General features: G+C 34.8%; 1 protein-coding gene across 15 annotated transcripts in view; it reads left to right on the forward strand.

Moving 5' to 3' along the window:
* Window positions 1-17,943, forward strand: part of LOC124438449 — a 60,114-nt gene that overhangs the window by 40,279 nt on the left and 1,892 nt on the right. For 3 of the 15 annotated variants that reach the window (XM_046988588.1, XM_046988585.1, XM_046988586.1), the window contains one exon: window positions 16,902-17,526. In XM_046988588.1, coding sequence (XP_046844544.1) covers window positions 16,902-17,526 — 625 coding nt within the window. Of the gene's footprint in view, window positions 1-3,049; window positions 3,705-4,141; window positions 4,847-5,009; window positions 5,575-6,824; window positions 6,924-7,013; window positions 8,272-12,283; window positions 12,544-13,118; window positions 13,284-13,620; window positions 14,395-14,520; window positions 14,575-15,109; window positions 15,263-16,095; window positions 16,812-16,901; window positions 17,527-17,943 lie in introns of those variants that run through there. The other 12 variants (XM_046988590.1, XM_046988592.1, XM_046988589.1 and 9 more) reach the window with 12 other exon arrangements.

The raw sequence follows: 17,943 nt of genomic DNA on the forward strand, positions 1-17,943 counted from the left end.
ATTTTCTACTACATGTCTTAGGTCATCTTACACTACATTTTGAGAATGCTTTTAGATCCATTCAATTTCAGACATCTCATCGGTATAGAAACAATCTTGAAGCCACGACGTTTTTCAGGCTGGTATAATAATGCAGAATAATGATTAATGATGACTGTTAGTGGTTGTTTTTGCATGGGTTGCTAATCAGTTAATCACTATGACTATGTAGGAAGCAATGATGTAAATGTACATTTGTACAACTGAAATATACTTAATTGATAGATTTTGCACTTTTCTTTCTATTATTATATATGTATATCTGCAAAGTTATGATACCTGAGGTTATATACATGTGTATTAATTTTTCTGCTGTTAGATTTTCCCTTGCGAGCACAGTTAACCTGTCTTGTGTAAAGCTAAACGATTGGTTGTAAAATACAGTATTTGTATTTATTTACACGTAACAATTATAATATAGGCATTATGCTTTTTAGGCATCGATGACAAAATTTATGTATAGCGCTGATGATGCTTGTACAGGACAGTACATACTGTATCAACAGTCCTATATCATACAGTGCAAAATTAAAGTTACAAGGCTGACCTAAAGTTTTTACAATAGTAAAAATGAAAATGTATACAGCTGCGTAGAAACTCATATTATGGTTATGCTGTATTTGCGGTAAACTAATTAGGACAAAGTTTGTGTACCTAAGTTCATCATTTTACTTGTGCTAAATAAATACAAACAATTGCACTTATGTAACCTCGATGAATGCAACGATTTTCCACCTCATGATGATAATTTTACACTTGTACGAAAAAGAACGTTCACTATTCTCACTTATAAGTTTCACTCCTTAGCGTAAGAACTAATTTATTAACGTTGATGAGCTTGGAAATGTTTTCTACGTTGCATTGTGTTCACAACCAATGGTCAATGTCTATGGTCTATGATCTATCTTACAATGGTTAAACTACTTGTATTTATATTGTATTTTGATTATTCTACATAAGTATCTCTTAAAATAATCATTTAGTTAGTTACACTTGACTTAATTATTTACTAATTACAGGAAGAAAATGAGAGCATATCTTAACACATATGTCACAGAGAAGAGGCACCGCAATTAAATTGTTCCCCGGCCCCTTATTTCTCTGAACGGCCCTGAATGTATTTTTTATTGTTGCTACAAGTTATAAATGTTTTCAAATTCTTTGTTTATATTTTTTTATGATAGATAAAAAACTGTGCGACATGCCATCAATTATTTCGCCTGCTGTATCTTCTTTATCTAAATTAAACTCACGTCTTCCTATTATGTTGCAAAAGCAGCAAAACGACGTATGTGTTAAGAAATTTGCCCAAGTTCTCCGAGCTGTCCTGCTTCGGCACTTACACAGGGTGTATAAAAAACTGAACAGTTAGGAAAACTTACACACGGTGTATAAAAAACTGAACAGTTAGGAAATCTTACACAGGGTGTATAAAAAACTGAACAGTTAAGAAAACGTACACAGGGTGTATAAAAAACTGAACATTTAGGAAAACTTACACAGGGTGTATAAAAAACTGAACATTTAGGAAAACTTACACAGGGTGTATAAAAAACTGAACAGTTAGGAAAACTTACACAGGGTGTATAAAAACTGAACAGTTAGGTAAACTTACACAGGGTGTATAAAAAACTGAACAGTTAGGAAAACTTACACAGGGTGTATAAAAAACTGAACAGTTAGGAAAACTTACACAGGGTGTCTAAAAAACTGAGCAGTTTAGAAAACTTACACAGGGTGTATGAAAAACTGAACAGTTAGGAAAACTTACACAGGGTGTATAAAAAACTGAACAGTTAGGAAAACTTACACAGGGTGTATAAAAACTGAACAGTTCAGAAACTTACACCAGGTGTATGAAAAACTGAACAGTTGGAAACCTTACACAGGTGTATAAAAACTGAACAGTTAGGAAAACTTACACAGGGTGTATAAAAAACTGAACAGTTAGGAAAACCTACACAGGGTGTATAAAAAACTGAACAGTTAGGAAAACTTACACAGGGTTTATAAAAAACTGAACAGTTAGGAAAACTTGCACAGGGTGTATAAAAAACTGAACAGTTAGGAAAACTTACACAGGGTGTATAAAAAACTGAACAGTTAGGAAAAATTACACAGGGTGTATAAAAACTGAACATTTAGGAAAACTTACACAGGGAGTATAAAAAACTGAACAGTTAGGAAAACTTACGCAGGGTGTATAAAAAACTGAGCAGTTAGAAAAACGTCTTTGAAGTGATCTGTTTGCATGATCTCCAAAAGCCTTTTGAAATAGCTTAAGCGCTAAAATGAGAAAACTGAAAAGCAATTGGAACACATAGGTTTAAAATATGATCGTACGTGTGAAGCTGTCAAAGTTTCGAGAAAATTCCTTGGCATCTAAATCGTAGACTATTTCGCTTTTTTCTCTTCGAAATTTCATTTGTTTAAAAGTATTATTAATTATTCGTCTTTCATTAATTTAAGCTCACGTTTATAAATAATTAATGACATTGCATTTAAAAACCAAAATTTCAAAGCTCACGTTTTTAATGTTGTCAAAAATTCAAAGAGTTCTATTGCATCATTGTATGTAGGTTTCAAGTATTGTAGCCGACCTGTTTTGTGTTCTAGAAGCTGATGAAATTTTGAAACATTACAAGTTGTGTAACTAAAGAATTTATCAACACTTTACTTCTTATTGTGTTTTCATGGGGGTATTTTTTTGTTGGAGTATGAAAGTTTTAAAAAACTTTCATGGCATGCTTAAATGATTAATTATTGTATTAGAATTCTAATATTTTTTCTAATCGATTGATCTGAAATTTATTTATTTTGTTTCAAATCTTCATATGAGAACAATATTTCCCATGCAATCCAAAACGTTTCACTTTCACTAAAAATCTTCCATGTTAGCCCGCTGCCCACCCCTCTACCTTTCGCTTTCGTTTGGGATCTTTTCAAATTGCTTGTATTATTAAGTGTATCTACGACAATTGGCAAAAAAGGTATCAACATAATTTGATAGTTATAATTAACAGGAACAAAGTTTCTCTTGGCCTGGGAAATATTGATTCTACCACTGAAAGATTTGTGGACGACCTGAAGAAAGATAAAATAGTCTGTCTTTGCCATAATGCATTGGGAGGATTGAACAAATTATGAGAAATCTGTGGAGCATTATAGAAAAGGATTCTCTTTTATTGAATGTCAACAGCAAGAAAGTCAGCAGCAGGAACAAAAAAGAACCAAAGAATCTAACGAGAGACGAGTTTCTAATGAGTATCGTGTTGTTGAAAAATGGAAGTTTTCTTTAGAGTTTCATGAAAAGAGAAAAAAGTAAAGTGATAATTTCAATGTTTATGATAAATATGTAGAATATGTGAAGCTAAAGTCCAATGCTCCAGTACGTACAGAGAAGTTACAGCCAATCAACTTCTCTTCCAAGGAGACAGCCACAATGACATCACGTAGCATCGCGTCACATGACAACCGTTCAAAAAACATGATGCACAGTGATTTAGTGAGAAATTATACCAACATGGGTTACAGTCAATATGACGATGATGTGTCTAGTGTTCATTATCAACAAACTGTTGTTGTTGTGAGAACATTTGATCATCCAGGAAAGTCGTACTATTACAGGTCAGATGTACTACCGCAGGTCAGCAATACTATTACAGGTCAGTTGTACTACCACAGTTCAGTTATACTATTACAGATCAGTTGTACTGCCGCAGAGCAGTTATACTATTACAGCTCGGTTGCAGTACAAGTCACTGACTTGAATTCAACTGCACACGTAATCCTACTCTGTTATTTATTCAACTGCACACGTAATCCTACTCTGTTATTTATTCACCTTCAATGGCTTATTATGCTTGATTTTATCAAACACACACGTTGTCTTTCAGGGATGTATTGATATCGCTAATTGAGGGGGGGGCTCTTATTTATATATGCATGTTGTAGATCCGTAGATAACAATACATTTCAAAAGATATTAATTAAGCATATCATGAATATATGAATAAGAGCCCCCAATTAGCGATAGCAATACATCCCTGTTGTCTTTTCCTTTGGTTTTTAGAGTTTCCAAAATTACCATTGCTCTTTGTAGACAAAGGAGATCATTGCCAAGAAACCACTCAAGACTGAACTACAAAAAATCTTTTAAATCTTCGACGACTTGCAGACGAAAGCCTTTACCATCTGCCTGGACAATAAACCTTCGAAATTCGCCGTCAAGACATGAAAGAAATGAAGATGTTCACTCTTATTACTTACCACCTAAAAGAAATATCAAGGTTCAACTCGTACACGAGATTACATGAATCACGAAATGAAAGTTTGTGAAGCTAAAAGTCATAGTTCTGGTAATAGTAAAAGATACATTGTTGAAAACCGTCCAAAACTATCCCATGCTAAAAATGCTAAAACCTCGACTTATTACAAAACTTCTGGTCGACCGCAACTCAGCTCATATTCAGATGCGTCAGAAGTAGATTATAAATCATCGCCCGTCCTTCATGACCAAATTAAGAATCAAAATTTTCAAGCGATTTCTTCCGACAAAAAAAGGGAAGAGAAATCACATGACCTGGAAATCATGTCCATTGTCAGTGGTAGTGAATTTTCTAAATTGTTACCCACTCCTCCACGGCCAAGCGATAGCCAATCAGATATCTCTACGGATGGATATTCCCGTGGTAGTTATAAATCATTTAAAAACAAACTTGAAAGAAACGTTAAAGAAAACAGGGAGGTTGTTGTTGAAGAAAGAAGTCAATCAGATCAAGAAAAACATAATGAAGAAACTTTAGAGGTATTTCTATGTAAAATAAAGTAAATGTATTTGATGTTTTATTTGTTTGTCCTTGCACTGCTATGGGTCTATTCTATTTACTTAACTTAAGTTTCAAAAATCTTTCACATCATTGCTTTAAATTGTCTTCTATCATACAACATTTTCTATTTTCTATAAACAGCGTTTACGAAATGGTGAGACGCGTGAGAGGAAGGGAAACGAAAGTAGAAAAAATGTCGGTTCATTTAATAAAGAGACGAGCAGTTCATCGTGGACTCATAATGACAGCGGTTTTAGAAAGAAACATTATGTGCCAATAAATGATGTTCAAGTCTTACCACCAGAACCAATTTTTATTCAGTTTGAAAGTAGCGATGAGGAGAAAGAAAATTTAAGTTGAATGTTTTATGAACAAGCTATTTTCTACTTATAAATGGTTCACTTTATTTGGTGAATTTACTATCTATGTAATAACTTTCTATTTATTTTTCATACATTTGAAGGACATTTAAACCACGAATTATTCATTCTCCCCCCTCCCCCATGGAGAACATATAGCATTTTTTTCAAAAAAATGTACTCCTATTGTTATTTTGAAATTTCTACATTGTTAAAGTAATCTTTTTTATGACGACATTGCAAACAAGGCGCTATTATTGATGTTTCTAACCTGACGGAAAACGTCATAGGAATACACTTGTTGAAGTAGCTATTGAAGACTGTGATCGGAGATCAGTGGTTTATCTGTAAGTTTACCAGACTTTGTTGTATTGTATTCTTTACATGACTAAAGGCTGATATTCGTTAAAAATACTTGAGTTTGTGATTTCTTTTAGGGTGTATATATTAACAGCGTTAAGAAAATTATATTGCGTCAAACGTTAATTTTCATTGCCGAAAGTTTGTGTATGTAACTTATTTATATCTCCCTTTACAAATACTCCGATTTAGAATAGAAGTAAAGATTTTCTACCCATCACGCAAAAAACATAAAGTTTGTAGGCAGTAACTGTACGGACTAAAACAATTCTATGGCATTAGAGTGGTTTTTTTTGCCGCGTTTTTAATCACAACTAAACTTTCATACATACAGAATCTCGACAGTGTTATATTTAACGTTTTCAAGATGCTTTAGCTTTGTTAGCGTGTATACTTTCTCTTATTCATGACAATTTTATGAACTACGTTGGCGGAAGTGGACACGCAAATAAATTGTATTATGTGAAATATAATTCTTGAGAAAATTGTTCTTGGTGTTGTCTAAATTAATTTTTTCATTTATGATATGTATATAAACCATTTTGTATTGATACTTTAAATATTGTCATTCTTGAACATTTTCATGAAATGATTTAACAAGAAACGATTGCTTGTCTTCGATTAGCTCATCGTACAACTGAAAATGTCGGAAATGTCTTGTCCTATGTCAGATACTTGTGTATATCAAACATTATTCTGTATATCAAACATTATCTAGATTTTCCAGCATTTGTATAAATTAGTCCCTTCAAGTTTGCATCAATTACCTATATCTAAGAGGGGGCTGCATAGTTTCAGTCTACTCTATGTTTTAAAGAGTAGCTATATTCCTTTAGTCTTTGTTAACGTTAAGTAAATTACAAATATTACAAATATTGAGGATTGCTGATGATCGACTTCATATATACGTTAATGTTTGAAAGACGAAAGAAATAAAAGTTATCGGTTCTTTAAATGCACCATGCTAAGCAAAACAAGAATATTGAGAATATTAAAATGACTTGTTCTCTCGCAGTCGGATATAAATGCAATATGAATACGACCTTTAGCTACGCCACTGATAGCCAAGTATCCACGCAATACAATTGAAAAGAAGCAAGGTGCACGAGTGGGGGCAACAAAAAACGTTTACTAAGCCATTTTTTAATGCACAGAATGCGGACTAATACTTCCTACTGTTATTTTGAAATTTCTACATTGTTAAAATAATCTTTTTTATGACGACATTGCAAACAAGGCGTTATTATTGATGTTTCTAAGCTGACGGCAAACGTGATAGAAATACACTTGTTGAAATACCTATTGGAAACTGTGATCGGAGATCAGTGGTTTATCTGTAAGTTTACCAGACTTTGTTATATTGTATTCTTTACATGATTAAAGACTGATATTCTTTAAAAATACTTGAGTTTGTGATTTCTTTTAGGGTGTATATATTAACAACGTTAAGAAAATTATATTGCGTCAGACGTTAATTTTTATTGCCGAAAGTTTGTGTATGTAACTTATTTATAACTCTCCGTACAAATACTCCGATTTAGTGTAGAAGTAAAAATATTCTACCCATCACGCAAAAGACATAAAGTTTGTAGGCAGTAACTATACGGACTAAAACAATTATATAGCATTCGAGTGTTTTTTTGCTGCATTTTTAATCACAACTAAACTTTCATACATACAGAATCTCGAAAGTGTTATATTTAATGTATTCACGATGCTTTAGCTTTGTTAGCGTGTATACTTTCCCTTCTTCATGACAATTTTATGAACTACGTTTACGGAAGTGGACACGCAAGCAAATTGTATTATGAGGAATATAATTCTTGAGAAAACTGTTCTTGGTGCTGTCTAAATTAATTTTTTCATTTATGATATGTATATAAACTATTTTGCATTGATACTTTAAACATTGTCATTCGTGAACATTTTTATGAAATGATTTAACAAGAAACGATTGCTTGTCTTCGATTAGCTCATCGTACAACTGAAAATGTCGGAAATGTAATGTCCTATGTCAGATACTTGTGTATATCAAACATTATTCTGTATATCAAACATTATCTAGATTTTCCAGCATTTGTATAAATTAGTCCCTTCAAGTTTGCATCAATTACCTATGTCTAAGAGGGGGGCGCATAGTTTCAGTCTACTCTATGTTTTAAAGAGTAGCTATATTCCTTTAGTCTTTGTTAACGTTAAGTAAATTACAAATATTATAAATATTGAGGATTGTTGATGATCGACTTCATATATACGTTAATGTTTGAAAGACGAAAGAAATAAAAGTTATCGGTTCTTTAAATGCACCATACTAAGCAAAACAAGAATATTGAGAATATTAAAATGACTTGTTCTCTCGCAGTCGGATATAAATGCAATATGAATACGACCTTTAGCTACGCCACTGATAGCCAAGTATCCACGCAATAAAATTGAAAAGAAGCAAGGTGCACGAGTGGGGGGCAACAAAAAACGTTTACTAAGCCATTTTTTAATGCACAGAATGCGGACTAATACTTCCTACTGTTATTTTGAAATTTCTACATTGTTAAAATAATCTTTTTTATGACGACATTGCAAACAAGGCGTTATTATTGATGTTTCTAAGCTGACGGCAAACGTGATAGAAATACACTTGTTGAAATACCTATTGGAAACTGTGATCGGAGATCAGTGGTTTATCTGTAAGTTTACCAGACTTTGTTATATTGTATTCTTTACATGATTAAAGACTGATATTCTTTAAAAATACTTGAGTTTGTGATTTCTTTTAGGGTGTATATATTAACAACGTTAAGAAAATTATAATGCGTCAGACGTTAATTTTCATTGCCGAAAGTTTGTGTATGTAACTTATTTATATCTCCCTTTACAAATACTCCCATTTAGTGTAGAAGTAAAAATATTCTACCCATCACGCAAAAAACATAAAGTTTGTAGACAGTAACTATACGGACTAAAACAATTCTATAGCATTAGAGTGCTTTTTTTTGCTGCGTTTTTAATCACAACTAAACTTTCATACATACAAAATCTCGACAGTGTTATATTTAACGTTTTCACGAAGCTTTAGCTTTGTTAGCGTGTATATTTTCCCTTCTTCATGACAATTTTATGAACTACGTTTACGGAAGTGGACACGCAAGCAAATTGTATTATGAGGAATATAATTCTTGAGAAAACTGTTCTTGGTGCTGTCTAAATTAATTTTTTCATTTATGATATGTATATAAACTATTTTGCATTGATACTTTAAACATTGTCATTCGTGAACATTTTTATGAAATGATTTAACAACAAACGATTGCTTGTCTTCGATTAGCTCATCGTACAACTGAAAATGTCGGAAATGTGTTGTCCTATGTCAGATACTTGTATATATCAAACATTATTCTGTGTATCAAACATTATCTGCATTTTCCAGCATTTGAATTAAATTAGTCCCTTCAAGTTTGCATCCATTACTTATATTCCTTGGGGTAGCTAGGCTCTTGCCGATTGTGCTAGCATAATTTTTGGCATAATCTGAGGATTTGAGCATAATTTTTGCCCTTTTTCCAAAAGCAGCACTGCTAGCATAATCCGTATATTTTCTTGTCTTAATAGCACAATTTTAGAATAATTCAAGAAAACGAAGATCTCAGCTACTAAAAACGATAGATTACTATTAACAGTTGCTTCCACTCCTATTTTTCGATTTTTTTTTACTTGTGTTGAGATACCGCGGGAGTTCGATGAAACGGAACCGGAAGTCTGTGTCTCGGTCCCACACTCCTTAGTCTTTCTCCCAGTGCTCGTTTCAAAATGGCGGCCGCCACGCCAAACCAGTCAAGTGCAGTGAACTTACATCCAGATAGTTTACAAGGTTGCGAGAACAGAGAGGATAGACCAAAGCCTGCACAACTTGCCCGGGATAGACGCCTCGAATCCACCACTGGAAAATACAAGAGGAGGGGGACGAGTAATGTCACTAATGCGAAAAATGTCCCTTTGCAAGATCGTATTAATCAGTTCCCTGATCAGCACCTGAGTGTCAGAGGCACAACGATCTTTTGCAATGCCTGCAGAGAAATGGTATCATCCAAAAAGAGCATTTTAGCATCACATTGTAGTTCAAGAAAACATGCCAAAGGGAAAGATGCGCTGAAGAGATCAAGGTTAAGAGAACAAACGATAGCCGAGGCACTCAGCAGAGAGAAGACTCGTAAAGACAACACGCTGCCGTTGGCTGAGCAAGCATACCGACAGGAAGTAGTGGAGGAATTTTTGAAAGCAGGGATTCCAATCGAGGAAGGTAGACAGGCTACGTCCTTTGCTAGAGAAAATGGGTATCGCCTCACTCATAGTGCGCATCTCGGACAGTATGTTTCTCTTATTTTCAAGCAAGAGGTTGAGAGAATAAAGAAGGAACTGTCTTTGCCAGGAGAAGATATGACAAGGACGTTTCAGTAATATTTGACGGGAGCACCAGGCAAGGTGAGGCTATTGCGATAATCCTTCGCTTTATTAATGATGAGTGGATGATAACACAGCGTCTTATAAGAATTGACATTTGCTCAAAGTCGGTGAATTCAGAAGAACTAGCAAGAGTTCTCAACGAAGCCCTTTGCGTTGAATTTGGGATCAAGGCGAACTCTTTGCTTGCAGCGATGAGGGATGGAGCAAGTGTCAATCAAGCAGCATTGGATCGGATAGCATTCATCTTCCCAAAGATGTTGAACATTGTCTGCTTTTCCCACACGCTCGATAATGTTGGCAAACATCTGGAAATTCCTACTCTTTTGGAGTTTGAAAACCTGTGGGTACGCTTATTCAGTCACAGCCATAAAGCAAAGTTGGCATGGCAGGATCTAACCGATCGAAAGCCGAAATCGTATAGCGAAACACGCTGGTGGTCAAAATGGGAAGTTTACAGGCAGCTACTGGAGCAGTTTGGAGACGTTGCTGGATTCCTGAATGATGCGGAAGTAGAGAACATTGCTCCAAAGATTGTGGCACAGCTTCGAGCTATACTCTCAGATCCTCAGCGCCTTGTCAATCTTAAGCTCGAGTTGGCTGTGACAATTGATGTAGGAGAGCATTCTGTCAAAGCTACATACTACTTGGAAGGTGACGGGCCCCTTGTGTTTTCATGCTACGAGAAGTTAAAGGCTGTCGCCGAGGCATGCCAAGCTCCGCACTTTCCTAATGTACGCGCAGTTGCTGCCGCAATTGCCAACGAAGATGCTACTCAGAGAGCCGCGGATCTAGAACGGAAGGCAAAAGCTTGTGTACAGCCGGCTATACTTTGGTTCTTGCAGAAGTTTAATGTGAAGCTCTATGACACCGTCACGGCCTTCAAAGCTGCAAGAATCATGTGTCCAGTTGCCGTTCAATGGATGAGGCCTACACCCGCCACAATAGAAGCCCTAAGGATTTTCCCTTCCCTCGACAATGATGCAACTATCAATGGCCTAATTAGAGAGCTTCCACAGTACGTTGCTGCTGCTCAGGATGTGGTCATTGAACAAGAGGAAAAGAAGGTGGAGTGGTGGCAGGCCCACGCAGACCGTCTCCCAAATTGGTCCATGGCAGTGAAGAAAATACTATTGGTCCAACCATCGTCTGCTGCCGCAGAGAGAGTATTCAGCATCCTAGCAGCTTCATTCAACGATCAACAAGACCGTGCACTTGCAGATTAGTTGCAAGCAAGTGTGATGCTTCAATATAACAAGCGCTAATTAACTGTTGGAGAACGAATTAGAGAAGTCAAGCCGGACTGCGTGGTTCAGAAACGAGCGAGATTATTCAATGTTAAATTTGTTATCCAGGGCTTTGTCAGAAACTGAATGGTTAAGTGTTCACTGTATTTGTTTTTATTTGTTTTGAAACCCAGCGCGCACAGTTCGTTGTTGCTAGCGCGCGCACAATTCGTTGTTGCTAGCGCGCACACCGTTCGTTGTTTACTCGAAATTTGCATACTTTACCATGGTAACTGGAGGCCATTTGAGTGCAAAACCTTGCGCAAACTGTGTCGTGCTCTGCTACACGCGATGGTTAGCAACTAGCAAGCTATCCGCGGATAGTTATCCACCACACTATCCAGGCTTTGTGCAACCTACTTTTGTTCGCTGGATAACTATCCACTGGATAGCAGATTTATTCGCCGTATAGGCCCAACCACCGGATAAAGTTACCCAGGTTTTGAACAACCGAGCCCAGAACGTCTGGCCAGGGTTAATAAAATACATTTTCAAACTTGTCTTGTGAGTTGTGAAGTTTGTGCACAGAATGATTTTTTAAAAAAGTAGCATAATTTTGAAAAGCGAGCATAATTTGAGCAAAAAACGAGCACTGCCACTAGCATAATATGCCACTTTGAATAGCACAATCGGCAAATGCCTAGGGGTAGCACATAGTTTCAGTCTACTCTATGTTTTAAAGAGTAGCTATATTCCTATAGTCTTTGTGAAAGTTAAGTAAATTACAATTATTGCAAATATTGAGGATTATCGATGATCGACTTCATATATACGTTAATGTTTGAAAAACGAAAGAAATAAAAGTTACCGGTTCATTAAATGCACCATGCTAAGCAAAACAAGAATGATGAGAATTTTAAAATGACTTGTTCTCTCGTAGTCGGATATGAATGCAATATGAATACAATATGAATAATACATGTTTTTATTAATTATCTTATCTTTTATTGCAAAGAAATGTATTGCAACGCAGCTTTCAACAGATTTTACACTGTCCTAAAGGTTTTGTTTTGTTGGGTTGTTCTTTGTCCTTTGTACTACAGGAGGGAATGAATATTGAAAAAATGTTAAAGTGGAAGTTTTGACCACCAAAATTCCATTGGTAGACGACCGTCGTCATGGATTTACCTGCAAACGTTTGTTCATAATTCCCGTCACTCGCTAAGTTACATCATTTAGCAGGAAGACGTTTTACAACGGAGACAAATTTAAAAAGTAAGTTTTATCAATAAATATCGACTTAAGAAGAATTATAGGATATACAAAATACTCTAGTTTAACTTTAGAGACATAGTAAAGATATGAAATGCCCATGGTTTAGAATAAGTCTTTCTTATTTCCTCCGCCAAGTGTTTATTCGTTTTTTAATTTGATATGACAAAACAGACGATACATGAACAATTTTATTCATATGGCTTTGAATTGGTCATTGGAAATGTATTGCATTCCCATAATTTTCTTAAGACGAACATCGTCCATCAAAAAGGGCATTTTCACAACTTTAAACCGCCATAAAAATGGAATAATTTGATCAAATCAAAAACTTTTTTACTGATACACTAGAAATTGCACTTAAATTTAATATCGCCAATGTATATGGCCCGTAGATGTAAAATGTGTTTATGTAGCACATAAAAATCGTAAAATCACATGTAAGCCACTGTCAAACATGAATAGCCAGGCGTTGTGTATAGTTTGATGTCGTTTTATATACAAACACGAAAAATACAATTATTTCTTAATTGATATAAATTATTTGAATGAATCCAAACAGCTCATTTTATTTAAAGCTGTGAAACAACATGTGTGGTGTCTCAAACATGATGAGAATTGTATGGGACCATTTGTGCTTAAGACGAGAGGCATAAATAACCAATTAAAGAAATAATGGGTTCCAATCAAAGTAAGACAAATGTGGCTCAAGAGGAGAAAAGTGAAAAAAGCTCAGACAGTGGTAATTTATATGGTTTTAATTCGTTCTTATTGCCCGTATTCTAAAAGCTCACTCACGCTTGCAGTCATTAAGTGTGCAATAAAAATGCTACAGCTATGGGCAAAGTGATTTGTCCATCTATGGCAAGATTTTCGCCTAGATATTTCAAATCAAGCAATCAGTTGAGGGAAATTGCCATCTTCGAATAATCATGAGGTGATTTTGAGGCCCCACTCATTGAGTGTGAGTGAGAGTGAGCTTTAAGAATACGGGCGTATAATTTTTTAAAAGGCTCACTTTATCTGCGCGTCGATCAGAAGAGTTCTGTTATACATATTTTTATTTTCTCTTTGCAATAGGAAAAAGAAAAACAATACCTAAGTTTCAACATCTGTCCAACAAGCTAAAAGTTGAACGCGAGGATAACCGAACGAGCAGCACGTTAACAATCTTCTGCCTTAAAAATGAAAAATATTACGCGTTGTCTTGTTTCCATGTTGGTTATTTAATTTGTCGGGAAATGAGCAAGGAAAATCAAGGCTTGGCAATAAAAAATGAAGTTAACGTAAACAGAAAGGACGTGCAGCGTTTAATGCAAAAAAATAAATACACTCTCTCAGATGATGACAGCGTGGTTGGTCACTTTTCTCATTTTTCTTATGATCCTGAAACGGATATCATGGCTATTGATGTTGGCAACAAAAAAGATTTTCAGAAGTTTCATTGTGATGAAATGGAAAATGTTGTATTGGACTTAAAGAATATATATAAAAAGCTTAACTGGAAAGGGGAAACTGTGAAAGTCTGCACAGCTTCTGGCGTAAAAGGCGAAATCAGTGAATCGCATTTTTCCATTTTTTCAGAAGGAAACCTGATTTTCCGAGATGCTATTGTGATAACAATTGATGACGCATCTCTTGATTCCTCTGACGCTGGCACTCTTGTTTATTTTTTCGATGAAAAAAATAATTGCCGACCGTTTGCTTATGTTATTTTCGAATTGCTGAGGAGTGATGATGATGGCAAAGATTCAGATAAGAAAAGATACATGTGCTTGACATTGAAAAGAGCTTTAAAAGCACTAAATCTTGAGGATGGTCAATTTTTTAAACTAAAGGACCTTGGTCATAAAAGTAAGAAGTTTTGAGTTCATTTTTTTAACTGTCTGAATGTTGTATGAGGTGGTTAATAATAAAAATAGCAAAAGTGTCTATGCACAATATAAAAATCGTTAAACATGCCTTTTTGTGTTGATTTAGAGAACACTGAAACAGAAGTAGATCACGTACATTTGACATATCAACGTTCAATAGGTAAACATGTTAAAAAATTTAGGTGAATGTTTTAGTGAGGGATAAAAATCTCGCAAAATAATATTCCGCAAATTTATATCATGATATGGATTTATATCAAAGATTTTTTGTCAAATTTGGTTATCAATATTTATAGAAGTGACTGTTGAAAGATTCTATTTGTAATCTCATTTATATCGAATTGTGATATTAATACAATAGATAAAGATGTTTGAATGCAGAACTAAACGTGTTATTACGTCTTTAGTTGTCTTTCGTACGACACCATTTTATGAACAGTATATTGGAATGAGCGGATGACAAATGTTCTCATTAGTTTCGGAGATATCTGTAATTTTGAATCAAGAATGCATGGTTATTGGCAAGAGCGAAGCTTTTTGATGAACTCAAAACGCAACTTTAACAATATTCTTAACCACAGTGACCGCGTTCAGGAAAATTTATAAATAGTCACATACAATTCTTTTTTTGTCTTTTTGCAACTGTGTAATTTCTACCATTTTGCAAATATTGTTAATTGTTCTCTTTACTGAAGAAATAAGTCATTACGAGGAGCAACTTAAAACTGCTGAGAAAGAAAAGGATTTTGACAAACAAATAAACGCTCTGAGGTGCTTGGTAAAACTCAAAAAAAAGCAGAATCCTTTTGAAATGGATGCTTTCTGGCAGAAGAAATTAGACAAACTTGGTAATATATGTATATTGTTTACAATTCACGCAAAGTGTTTACCATATAAATGTTTAATATAGAATCTGCATTACTGGTCTAGAATATAAAGAAAAAATTTTTAATTACAAGTTCTGCTTATTACGTCAGTCACACCCTAGTATAAGATCACTTAACGTAAACAGGGGTCTGGTTTAAAACTTTTTATCAAGAAATTCATGTTTTTGTATAATATAAATCACGTTCACCATTCTAAAAGAAATTTTAAGCCTATTGTCAAATGCATATTGCATTTATATTCTGCATTGACTTTAGTTAATGTACAGGGTGTATTAAAAATAGAAGTTAGAATTTAGAATTTAGAATGTGCAGAAAAGTGCGCAGCCGTGGGCTTACCATAGTATTAGGCCATGAAATTATTACAATATTCCAATTAGCATTTGAGCTTCCCACACTCATTATTTTGACAAAGTGTCTTTCAGTTTTTCCGGTTTTAATACATGTAACAAAATCGTTTATGGAGTAATATATGTGACAAGCATTAATAGATAAGTAGTGAATACCAAATTTGTGAGGGACGAAAGTATCTTGATTTTCCCTACAGTCAGGAAGAGTTAAGATACTACCATTCATTGATCTAGAAAAATTATAGCATTTCACAGTAAGTGTAAAACAATATAAAAAACATGTTCTTGGTTAGAAATATTTCAATTTTAAATGTATATTTGTAGTAATGATTCTGATGTAGCCTGGATCAGGCGATCAGCTACTGCATGCATGGCTACTTTGTATTTCAAGTAATGAGATACATTTCTTATTCTTTTCTAAATGGTATGATTTTCACTCATTTTCAGAATCGGTGTCACGACCATGGAAATGTGTTGATGTATCAACGAAGCATTTGGTGAAGTTTAATGAGATGTATGAATATGGGCGCAAAAGTCCAAGCGAGATTACACTGGTAAACGACGTACGTGTAATTTTCTCAGAAGAGTTTTGCATCGGCAGAGGAAGTAATGGGACACGTGTTTATCTTGGACTGAGAAAAGATGGTTACGGTAAAGCAGTGAAACGAATACTTCGCGATAGTATCGATCTAGCACAGCAAGAAAAGGAAATTTTGAATCAAATCAACGCGAAAGAGTCGAATTTCGTTGTGAATTATTCCTTTTTAGAAGAGGAAGTTAAAACAGGATATGTATACTTAATACTCGACCTTTGTGAAGAATCACTGCAAGATTTTGTGCGATCGGACTCAAATGATGAGTCTTACCTTCAAGAATGTCTTCCCAAAATTCTCAGACAAATTTTAAAAGGATTAGCTGATCTTCATAGCGGCTCACGTCCTATTCTTCATCTGGATTTGAAGCCATCCAATGTTCTCCGAGATGCACAAGGCAAATTTCTGTTAGCTGACTTCGGTATAAGTCGAATATTGAAGAATGGCCTTAAAACACATGTAAGCAATGCTAATAAGGGAACTCCATATTGGATTGCTCCTGAATCTTATTGTTGTGAAGATGAAGAGATAGTTGATAAAAGACGTTACAAACCAGAGTCTGATGTTATGGTAGGTGTATGAACGTAAACATTCGCCAACTGAACATTAATATTCAAATGTTTGATATTGATTCACGTTGTTGCGATTTCATTCGTTTAGAATGCAGGAATGGTTGCTTATTTTGTTGCAACTAAAGGGAAACATCCTTTTGGAACTATAGAGTATCGATTACATAACATGTTGAAAGGAAAACCTGTTGGCTTGAAGGAAATCAAGGATGCTGTACTCAATGATCTTCTGTCATGGATGCTACAGCTAAAACCAGAAGACAGGCCATCTGCCAACAAAGCTTTGAAACATCCTTATCTACTATCGGATGAAGAGAAGTTTGACATGCTTTGTGACCTGGGGAACCAACCTGAGATGAAAAAATCACAATGTCGAAATTCTTCCACTTCAGACGTTCATAAGCAGTTGTATGGTCACACTGAATGGATGAAGCGTATCGATGATGAAGTCTTGAAAGATTTTATAAAGTTTAAAGTAAACAACAAAAAAAGTACTGTAACCTACGAATCTTCATGGGCGAGTTGTTTGAGATTCATTCGTAACGTTGATCAGCATTGGCATGATAAACCTCGTCCACGTCTATCGCAATATATCCAGGAAGGCAACTATAAAGAGTATTTCCTTCAAGCTTTTCCGGAGCTTCCTCTTCTGGTGCACAAAGTCATAAGATCTACTGACTGGAAAACAAGACCTGATCTCAAAAAACATTTTACGAGTAAGTAAAGCATTCGAAATTATTTTTAGTGTATACGAATTAAGTAGCAATAAATATAGTTCAATTTACGATTTACAATGTCGAAACTTTGATAGTAATTTTCCCTCTACTTGTTTGCCTAAATTATGAAAAATATGTGTATTTAATATCGCTAGGTTTTAAGTAATTACTCTTGCAAATATTTTTAGATACCATACATGTTGTGGAAAACAAAGTAGTTGATAGAAAGACTCGTAAATTAAACACCTGCATAATTTTTAATTCTTATACTCTGCTGCTGAGTTTCCACAACGTACCTATGTTATATAGCTCCATGATCATATTTATAGTTGTATGGTTTTACTTTGCATTGTCATTAGAAAACATCGATTGCATTAGCTAAATGTTTGTTTCACGATCTATGCGCAAATATATGAT

This window comes from Xenia sp. Carnegie-2017, unplaced genomic scaffold (assembly GCF_021976095.1).
Source record: "Xenia sp. Carnegie-2017 unplaced genomic scaffold, XeniaSp_v1 HiC_scaffold_19, whole genome shotgun sequence".
Lineage (NCBI taxonomy): Eukaryota > Metazoa > Cnidaria > Anthozoa > Malacalcyonacea > Xeniidae > Xenia > Xenia sp. Carnegie-2017.